This window comes from Plodia interpunctella, chromosome 25 (genome assembly GCF_027563975.2).
Source record: "Plodia interpunctella isolate USDA-ARS_2022_Savannah chromosome 25, ilPloInte3.2, whole genome shotgun sequence".
Lineage (NCBI taxonomy): Eukaryota > Metazoa > Arthropoda > Insecta > Lepidoptera > Pyralidae > Plodia > Plodia interpunctella.
In genome coordinates this window covers 5,870,578-5,881,949 of record NC_071318.1, presented here as the reverse complement: position 1 = coordinate 5,881,949, position 11,372 = coordinate 5,870,578, and the positions used below count along the sequence as shown (strand labels likewise).

Here is an 11,372-nt window from a genome sequence, read left to right as displayed (position 1 = left end):
ATTTCGTGTCGCGACGAAATACCGTCAATGACGTTTTTGTAGCACCCGTAGCGCATTTATAGCACCGCCGATAGTCGTTTAAAACATATTTTGTTTGGTGAAATAAATAATTAGCTCAAAGAAAGCGTCAAAAAGAAAACAAAAGTTGTACTTTTATAATTTTATTAATAAAAACATTTAAAAAATCTTTTTTGATTATTCTGTATTAACGTTTACGCACTTGCACTATTTTCTTAAATCGTTTCTTACAACTAAGGTACTTTTTTTCCAAGACATAAACAAAATAACATTTACAATTTCAAATATTCAAGAATGATTACAAGACGCAAAAAACCATATATATTTAATATCATTATTTGTTATGAGGTCATGCAAAAATATTTATATTAAGAAAAATAAAAACAATTGAAAATATAAAGTGATAATATAGTGGTTGCTTCCGCACTAAATATTTTATTGAAATAAAAACGTACGTGATACAAAAGTTAAAGTTTTCACTGCGTACCACGTAAAAATTATTACTATTACCATTTTGATTAAATTTGAAATTAGGAAGCAAACATTCTTACTGTACTTAAGTTGTGACTGACTATTATTACCCTAAAGACAAATATATACATACAAAATAATTTAAAACATCCCTTATATTAGTATAGATATGTACAGACCTCAATTAATTTATTAATATTGAGCACTTATTATTTCGACATAAAAATCATTGAGACAAATTCAAAATGATATTCTCTTCCATAGAAAAATTACAAGTATTTTAATAATTCCGGCTCCAAGTCTTTGGGATCAACGTTAGGCCCGAACCTCTCAACGGGCACACCAGACTTGTCGATGACAAATTTCGAAAAACTCCACTTTATAAAGTCACCGAAGGTACCGCTTTGTGTACGTTTCAAGAACGCCCATAGAGGGTGAGTATTTGCACCGTTCACATCAACTTTTTCGAACACATCGAATTGTACGCCGCGCTCTTTTGTGAAACTAAATATTTGTCTATGGCTTCCTGGTTCTTGACCATTAAATTGATTGCATGGGAAGGCTAGTATTCTTAAGCCCTTTTCCGAGTATTTGTCATATAGTTCGTTGAGTTGTAGATAGTTTTTGTCGGTGAGGCCGCATTGGGAGGCAACATTAACTATCAGTACAACTTTGCCTCTATATTTGTCTAGTTTCACGTCGTTCCCTTGCAGGTCTCTCACTATGAATTCGTATATTGATTCTGCTGTGTCAGGGTTCCCTTGAGTTTCTGGTTGTAATATACTGAAACAAGTTTTTAATTTTAATACAATGTTTTACTTTATATGAAAACAAGATCCAGCCAACTTTGCCTTTTAGATTGTTAATTAATATTATGTTATTAATTGATTAATAATAATTATAATTTAATTTTTTATATCACTAATTTCATATTGACAATAATAAATTAAATTATTAAAGATAAAATACATTAAATACTATTATAGTTTATTTACTTATTTACTATATGTAGTTCTTATATGTTTTATACATTATATTATATTATGCATTATATAAAATATTTAAGTTTATTATAATTTTCTTTTTTGTACACGCCAATGCCTCTTTTTTCCCATTCTTCTTTCGCGGGTCTACTGGAAGAAATTTCTATAGAAATAAGTGTTATGTTGAATGAAACGCCGTGAGTGCTAGACAACAACTAATTTATTATTTTACCATCCTCATGTTAAATACTAATAATCATACAACATCTTCCCCTTAAAATTAAAACTTTAATGGCATTACTTCCCCTTAACTATTTCCCCCTAAAAGAAAAAACAAAAAGTTTCAATGACTTACATCTACCAGTATAGTTAAGTACACAACCACACCAGCTATATATTTGTAAAATACTATTTTATTAGACTTAGTATTGAAGTCACCCATCGCTGTCACCATGTTATGTTGAATGAAACTCATGTTAAATACTAATAATCATACAACAATAAGTAGTACCTTTGTACTTAGTTTCTTATTTGTAAGTTTTATATTTACACTGTTATGTTGTGTACATAAATTTAAAAAAAAATTCAAGAAAACTTTTTTACCAAATATGTAGAAAATAAATAATCCATTCTAAAATATTCTCATTCTAACAAAATCTTTGTTTACACATCAATTGAGTAATATTGAAAACCAATGTTACGTTTATCAAATAGATAACATAACAAAGGAATTGGAACATAAATAAACACGACACACATTGTGTATTGATGTCAAATAAATAGAGAAACAAAGACGGTGTAACAAAGAAAAGGACGATCGATATTGATACTTTTACGAGACATTATCTTCGGCATTCGATACATTATCAGGGTTTTGAGCTTACGTTTAACTGACAAGCTAAGGAATACCAGAATGCGTTCACTAAAGGTGTTTCTCAGAGGGTTTCGACCGCTGCGGCCGCGCTGTCATCACAATTTTTCAAATTTTATTTAGTTTTACTATCTGACTTTGTAATAATTAAAATCTAAGTACTATGAAAATGTTAATTTTATAAATGAATGATTTTGGAAACGATGATTCCTTCCGCAAGAAAAATGGAGAGGTGGAGAGTAACATCTAGGACACATTTCGGCGGAGCCAAAAGCAACAGCTAGTAATATTATGTATGTGAACGTGTGTTTGTTTGTCCATTTTTCACGTTAAAACTGAACAATTAATGAATGTGTATTTTTTATGTGGATCACCTTAGGACCCGGCCCCATTGCTCCGTCGTCCACCGTTGCGTTGTCGTCCATCGAGATATCAAAGCAGACATTGTATATTTCGACGTACGTTAATGTCAAAATCTATGTGAAACAACGGAGCACAAAAGAGCGCTAACGCGACGCGTCGACGCAACGGAAAGTCGAAGTCAAAACTCTCCCGCGTCTGTCTGTATGTCTGTTCGCGTAAACTCAAAAAAATGATACATGGTTTTTTAAATTCACTGCATAAAAATCGATATAAAAAATGAGAAGGTTTAGGTGTAAGATGTAAGTATAATTTATTAAATTTTTACACGTGCAAAGCTGGGACGAGCCTCATAAAGTCAAGTCAGCCTAGTAAAACATAAAACTTACTTGTTAACACCGTGGAATTGTATAAATGTGTCGACGGCCTCGAACACATCGTCGCTGAGTATGGCGGCGTTCTCGAGCGCGGCGAAGTGTCCGCCGTCCTCCACCACGGTGCTGTGCAGGTAGCTGCTGTACTTCAGCCTGAGGAACGAGTCCGGCTGATAGGCTATCTCCGTCTTGAATTTGATGCCCCATGTCGGCACCGACGTGGGTATCCTGGTGCGTGACAAATGTTCCAAAGACAAAGATTATTTATTTGCAAAAACATGAGTTTTGGTAAAAGTTTATACAATGTGGTGTTAAAAGAAAAACTTAATAATACATGTTTCACCGTCCACGGGTATGCAAATTTAAATGGATCCCACAAAATATAATCGAATAAATAAAAGTAACAAAATTTTCTTCTGGCAGTGTGGAGCTGGCATAAAATACTGGTGTATAATCTACCGTGGCGACATCTCCACGCCGTCGACGTTAAAAAAGCAAGACTATAAAACTCACGTAGAAGATTCACGACACTACGGATAGATGGAGCTACGGTCGACTCACGACACAAGCTAACAAGCCTAGACCGCGCAGACAGCGCGTTTACGATTGAAAGCATATATATATACAACCTCCGACATGACACCATTGGAGCGGTAGGAAGATCACCAATTATCACCTCGCTTCCGCTACACTAGGTACTATTGTTTAAACACGACGACCTCGGTGGCGCAGTGGTAAAGTACTTGCCTCTGAACCGAGAGGTCCTGGGTTCGATCCCCGCTAGGGTCATGACGGAAAATGATTTTTTTCTAATTGACCCGGGTCTTGGATGTTTATCTGTATATGTATTTGTTATAAAATATAGTATCGTTAAGTTAGTATCCCATAACACAAGTCTCGAACTTACTTTGGGGCTAGCTCAATCTGTGTGATTTGTCCGTATATATTTATTTATGTATTTGTTATAAAATATAGTATCGTTGAGTTAGTATCCCATAACACAAGTCTCGAACTTACTTTGGGGCTAGCTCAATCTGTGTGATTTGTCCCTATATATTTAAACACAGATACACAGAAATAACAAATTTCTTACTTACATATCCATTTTCAGAGCTAAATTCCTTTTATTAAACGTCTCAGCGTACAGTCTCATGCTGGTCGTGATACTGTTGCTGACCCAGTACACCATCACGTTGTCCAACAGATCGTTCAACGAGTATTTGTCTATTAGTCTCCCGTCCCAGGCTCGCTTGTTGTCAAAGTCTGTCCAAGTGGAGAATTTCTCGAGAATGTACGCCGCGAGGCCAGACGGAGAATCTGTTAGGGCTAGCCCTGCGGGAGGAAAGTATAGTTATTTATAAATTAATTGACCGAGCGAGATCTACAAATCAACTTGGGGCATTTTTTGTATGTATGTTTGTAACGCGATAACTTTCGAACTGTTAGTCTGATTTTGATGAAATTTAAAATGTATGTAGGATCGGTCAGTAGAATTTTTAAGTTTGTGGGTGTGGTATTCACAATTTTGAAAAAAAAAATTGTGTTCGAGAGGTCTTAAGTTCGCAGCGAACAACTAGAATTTAATGGTAAGCCCTTTTGTCATGATAGGGCAAACACTGTTTAAATGAGTTACGGAATTTCTTCTCAGCAGTGGTCGTTCTGAAATGTTAGTAGTTTGTAGCTTTGGTAAATATTATGTAGTTTGGAATGTGACGTGAAATAGTGCCTGTGGAGGCTATAATTTTAATAAATGATTTTTCTTTTGAAATCAAAGTTAACTATAAGTTCCTGGTGCGATATTTTGCGCAAGAGACATTCTGGGAAAGAGACCTTTTGCGAAAGATACATTCTGCAAAAGATACATTCTGTGAAAGATACATTCTGTAAAAGATACATTCTGTGAAAGATACATTCTGCAAAAGATACATTCTGTGAAAGATACATTCTGTAAAAGATACATTCTGTGAAAGATACATTCTGTGAAAGATACATCCTGTGAAAGAGACCTCTTGCGAAAAAGACATTCTGCGGAAGAAGAGGTTTTGCGCTCGAGCAAATAAGACTTACCAATAGTGTCAGGTTTGGTGGCCTGTATGTGCAGATAGCCGGTCTCCTCCAGCGCGGCGGCGAGGTGGTCGCGCAGCGGGAACATGCGCGGCTGCAGCTCCGCCGCCACGACCGCGCGCGGCCACAGCGACCCTGCACGCGCACTTACGTGATGAGATCATCACTCCCAATCGATCAAGCCCGCAAGCAATTTTGCCCGTGGCTTCGCTCACGTTGATAGGGTAGTTGACAAGGTCAGAGACTTTTAAAAAATATACATAAAATATAATAATATTTAGTATAATTATGATAATTTACAGACTGTAACAATTAAAAAAGTCCATTTAAAAAAAAAATGAAAATATAAAAATTAATTTAACCATCATAAAAAACAAAAATTTTGTAACAACTTTTATTAAGAAGTCATTACCACAAACGTAATATTTAATGTAGCTGTCAAACAAACAGCTTTCTAAGCGAATATTTTAGCACGTTGTGACGTCACTCCTACATGTCATTTAGTATGGAGCGTGTGGACGAGTCGAAAAATGTGTGATTTTATTTTTGTCTTATCTTTGAAATTATTGTCATTATCACAGTATTTTTTTACTGGTGTTTCTAATGGATAATAAAACATTTGTCAACTAGCCTATTTTCCGGGATGAAAGGTACCCTATGTCCTTCTCCGTACTTCAAACTACATGGATAAAACATTTCAAGAAGATTGCTCAAATTATCGAGCGTGAAGAGGTAAAAAACAAACAAACTTACTTTCGCATTTATAATACTAGCTTTTGCCCGCGGCTTCGCTCGCTTAAGTTCCCCACGGGAACACTTATTTTTCCGATATGAAAGGTACCCTATGACCTTCTCCATACTTCAAACTACATGTATGTAAAATTTCAAGAAGATCGGTTGAGTAGATAAAGCGTGAAGGGGTAACAAACAAACTTATTTTCATATTTATAATATCAGTTAAGATCAGCATTCAAATCTCACCTAACACCGTGTAGATGTTGACCAACGGATGCGCCATCAACAAAGGACTATTCGTGTGGAACCCCAGCACCTCCCCCGGGAACACGGTGGCCATGACACTTCCTATGACGTGTCCGAAGTCCCCGCCCTGGATGTAGTACTGTTTGTGTCCGATGCGGTGCATCAAGTTGCGCAGCAGCGTGGCCGCTTCCAAGGGACCGAATCCGGGACGGACTGGTGCCTAGAATGGAACGGAGACTGAATCTCCCTCTCTCTCTCATTTGAGTTTCTCTCTCGTTTTCTCGCTTGCGCTTTAACAAAAGAATGAATGAAGTTTCAAAGATCCGAGGTCCAACATTGGCTGCTTGTTCGTTCACTCACTCACAAATTCGCGTGTTCCCAGTTTCATTCGGGGCCATGACGTCGCGAATCCCAGGGTAAGCGTAAAAATGAACATTAACATTTTGAAGACTTGGCTAAGATTTTACAATCGTTCGCCTGCCTGACGTTAACCCTCTTTGGGAATGCTATCGTTGCCTATAAGTTGCCAAGGCTTTGTGTCACCTCGTACGACATTCACGGGAGGATATGGAGTGGTCCTATTCTAGGGCGGAACCACACGTCGCTAGGCAACCATTAGTTCTTCGTAACTTACTTGAGAGAAGCCATATCCGGGCAGACTGGGTATTATAAGCTCGAACACAAACTTGTACTCGTGCCTCAGTCTGGTCAGAAGTGGGATCACGTCGTAGAACTCCCGGACCGACCCCGGCCAGCCGTGCAACATCAGAAGCGGGATCACCTGGAAAACATTACAATCTGTGTAAGTATAATATTTTTTCTTCTAGAGTATGTTGTATATATATGTATAATTAGTATGTGTAACCTTTATTTATTTACCAACTTTTCTGCTAATAAAAGCCACATTACCCACATCGTCTGATGTGGGTAAGCAGTTCCACCATAGCTCGACCTCTTTGCGTACGCAAAACGAAATAAGTTCTACCCCGTGAAGTCTATGCACCTTTTACTGAAGCTGTACACAATTTGATACACTGGTCTTTCTCGATTTTAGGTCTGTGTTCAGTACCCGGCAACTAAATTGGCATTTTAGCTTAGTGGGGTAATAAAAAAGTGTCACTTTAGATTCATAATATTTTCTAAATATCGTTTTATATAAAACTAGCCTTCCGCCCGTGAATTCGCCCACGTGGAATTCGGTTACATCAGAGGAACATATTAAGTACTTATAAGGAAGTAGAAATTAGGCTATGACTTTTCTTCTACGGCTTCTTGATTAAGACTTTATATGTATGTCCTAAACAATAATGATTAAGAAAAAAACAACGACAACAAGTGGTTCAATTTCAGTGCAGTCAAGTGTACGTGAGAGCGAAGGGAACGTAGACACGACGCGGGAAGCGAATGTCTACTGGCCGACCAATCGCGTGCACGGAATGTTGTTACCTCATCCCTCCGCGTCCCGCGCAGTGCCTGTGACATCTAAAAAATGACTTCTGCGCATCTGACCACTCTTGCCAACTTAGATGCCGAGTACTGTAACTAACCTTAACACTTATTTCAGTTCTTGGCTTCACATGAATATAATGTACATCCAGCCCTTGTATATTCGTCTTGAAGTGGTTATATTGGTTGAGAAACCGCTCTCTCTCTTTAAAATTGTAGTTGTTCTGCCAGTAGTCCAGCACTTTGTTTAGGAAGTTGGAGTTGAATCCGTATGTGAACCCGGCATCTTCTAGAGGAGGAACGAAGGGACGACGGTGGAGTAGGCGCTCTCTGAGATCATTGACTATCTGTGGGTAAAAATAAATACGTGTCAAGTAACATTAGCCTAATAAATTTGTGAACAAATTAATTAATTACATGCTCTGTATAAAATTTTGTTTTTGACATTAGATAAAAGTATCTGATTTGACTAGTTGGAGAATAGCCAATTTTTTTCTTCCTGTTTGGGGTTCATGTAATTTCAGTCACAATATAAATACAATACTCTTTATTGCACCAAAGAAAAGAACAGAAAAGAAATATCAAATACAAAAAATAAGGCACCGAGGCTGATTTGTTACTAAAGCAATATCATCCAGATAAAAAAGTTTAACTTACAATGTCCGAGAACTCTATTTCAAATGGCCTTATAGACAAGTCCCGTTTCTGATTGATTGGGTACGGTCCCCACCACTGTTCTAAGTCCAAAGCAGGCAAGTCCGGAGGTGTAGTGAGAATCTTGTATACATAGAATGATGCTAACGCCGACAGGATTGATAATAGAAAGAATACTTTTCCAGTCTAAAATAAATAAATATTACAATTAATTCAAAATTACTAAATTCTTATTGATAAACATCCATGACCCAGATCTGGAGGTATATAAGGACCATTTTCCACTTAGATTTGAACAGGGGTTGAACCTGAGACCTCCGATGTAGCAGCTGTTTGCAAATATTATGAAAATAGTATTCATATGTAATGTAACAAATGATTACGTCATTAAATACATTCCTTCCTCTGAATGGTTTCAGGGAATAACAATCTAACCATAGTTATAATAAAGTCTTCATAGGAGTGGAGCCCAAGCATAAAGTTAGTAAGTAGGTATACATATATTTTAAAAAGTAATTTACACAAGTCAAGTTTTAGCTCCGATAGCATTGTGCATTGATAAGAGGAGATTAACAACGGAGTATGAAGTTTGGACCCGATCTGAACAATCAGCTTTAAGGTTATTTAAATTATTATATGTCTAAGAATACCAGGAAAAATGATGATGACTTCGAAGACGATGCAGGATGATGGGTTTTTCTTTCATTTTGTTTTTTATTAGACCCTTTTTTGCTCATATTTATTGTGAAAATGCAACGCGAAGGTACCGGCTGGGATGACTCAATTTTTTTTGCGTTAAATGATTAACAATACAATTGTTTGTTATGATAATATGTAAGTCACAAGCTCAGAATCTTCTCAATAGACTTCTGATGTAAAAATTTAGCTTTCTTTTTTAAATCACACAAATATAAACAATAGGTACGGGATAAAGTAGACGGTAGACCGGAAAACTGACAAGTGTAGTGATTAAGAAACAATGACATTTGATTGACATTGACAATTAATTATTTCTTGACATTGACTTGACATTGTTTTTTTTTACAAGCTGAGCTAGATTATTTTTTCTTTGAATACTTCTTTAAACTTTACTCGACTGTTAAAAAGTCAACTGGCTTTTATGCTGTTCCATATACAAATAATAAAACTGTAAGTGGGCTGGGAGTAGGAGATAAAGAAAAATAATGTTGCGGGGTCTTTATGCGAGTGTTATGCGACTATTAGAAGCCATAACATATTATCGTCAAATCCAGGCATTTAAGCGGGCGAAGCCGCGGATAAACAGTTAGTATTCAATAAGTTTCGTACATATTTTTTAAAATATTTTCAAGTGTGCAATAAAATTATTTCAAACTTAAACAAACCAACTTGTTTAATTGTTTGTTTGTTGAGGTGTAAATGCTGAGTTGGTTGTATGGCGTTACGCGACATGAGGAAACAACTGGCGCCAGTCTTCTCGTTCGTGGCATAGCAGCACTGAATGCCAACTGGCATCTGCGCTGGTACGGCCACGGCGTAAACTAGAAAATAAACGTTTTAACTATCTACCCAAAACGGCAAGTTACGAATCCATTCCGTTTCTGCCCGGGCCTGTTAAAGGGGCAAATAAAAACTACCTACATGCTTGTGTTGTCAAGATGTCTAGTAAACTCTGGGCTCCATCGCTCAACGGCTGGGAGAACGCTCAGATCAAGGGAGTTTTGAAGAAGGATAATGCACCATAGGTGTAAACTGGTAGGGTCTAAGGATGCGGAGAAGAAAAAGCGGGAATAAAACCCTGACCTTGGAAGTATTATATAATCTGTGCCCTGGTCTTCGACGCTTAACGGTTGCCATAAGGGTTTTCATTGGGTGTAATTTTTTTTTTCCTCTTATTATTGTAATCTGTCCGTTAACGACATTAAACAATATTTTTATGGTGTCCAAGCAGCAGATTGGTCCAAATCCATTGACTTATCCTCTCCATTAATCAGTAGTTTTATTGTACTTGATTGTATAAGCTTCGAATCCATTGCATTATGAACACATGTCCAAGGGCGATTTTTCTCTTTAGTCTGGAAAAAACCACTCTCGGCTTCATGAGACCAGCTGCAAGCTCATTGGTATGGTTTAATAGACGGTCCTTGTACTTTGGCATTCTGTTTTTAATTTCCTTCATGACTGTGGGGATATTTAGGTCCCGATGTAATTGTGCATTTATATACCAAGTTATATACCAAGGGGCATCCACTATAGTTCGCAGCATTTATGATTGGAATCGTTGTAAAATCTCTAAATTAGAGTTTGCCGATGTACCCCAAAGTTGTATTCCATACGTCCATGTTGGTTTTATTATACATTTATATACAAGCAGTTTGTTTTCCAGTGATAACTTGGATTTCCGATTAAGCATACAATAATATTTTCGAAATTGCAAACTGAGAGCTTTACGCTTAGTAAAAATGTGTTTCTCCAAGTAAGTCTTCTATCTAAATAAAGGCCCAGGTACTTAGCATCCTGAGCTTGCGGTATGCTGACGTCATTTAGGGTAACGGGTGGACAATTTTCTTTCCTCAGACTGTATGTTACATGGATGGATTTCGTTTCATTGACTTTAATCTTCCATTTTTTGAGCCAAGACGAGATACCATCAAGGCTTTTCTGTAGTAGGCCCGAAGCTTTGGATGCGTCTTCATCAACAGATAAAAGCGCAGTATCGTCAGCAAAAGTGCCTTGACACCATCAGTTAGTGGCAAATCTGACGTCAATAAAATGTAAAGGGTTGGGCCCAAGACGCTACCCTGGGGAACCCCCGCCTGAATTTCTTTTATGTTGGAAATATCTTCACCAGATTTAACGAAGAAGTGGCGTTAATATAAATATGATTTTAAGAATAGAAAATGATTTATTGGGAGCATTTCTTTTATTTTGAAGAGTAGGCCATCATGCCATACTCGATCGAAGGCCTGCGAAATATCCAAGAATGCCGCAGAACAGTATTTCTTACTTTCAAAGCAGTCGTGTATACTATCCACGAGCCTGTGAATTTGTTCTACAGTGGCATGTCCATGCCTGAAGCCGAACTGATGGTTTGGGATAATTTTCTTTTTACTGAGAATTGGATTCAATCTACTCAGGAATAGTATTTCTAAAACTTTTGAGGCTACTGGT

At 37.1% G+C, this 11,372-nt stretch overlaps 1 protein-coding gene across 1 annotated transcript; it reads right to left on the bottom strand.

Moving 5' to 3' along the window:
- Nucleotides 1-145: 145 nt before the first annotated feature.
- On the bottom strand, nt 146-9,184 carry LOC128680911 (juvenile hormone epoxide hydrolase-like). The gene is made up of 9 exons (XM_053764395.2): nt 8,873-9,184; nt 8,226-8,408; nt 7,670-7,915; nt 6,757-6,903; nt 6,123-6,342; nt 5,145-5,276; nt 4,175-4,409; nt 3,093-3,305; nt 146-1,272 (listed from the first exon to the last, which is right to left on the bottom strand). The coding sequence occupies exons 1-9, from the start codon at nt 8,957-8,959 to the stop codon at nt 759-761; spliced, it is 1,977 nt and encodes a 658-aa protein (XP_053620370.1). The 5' UTR covers nt 8,960-9,184; the 3' UTR covers nt 146-758.
- Between the last annotated feature and the right edge of the window lie 2,188 nt (nt 9,185-11,372).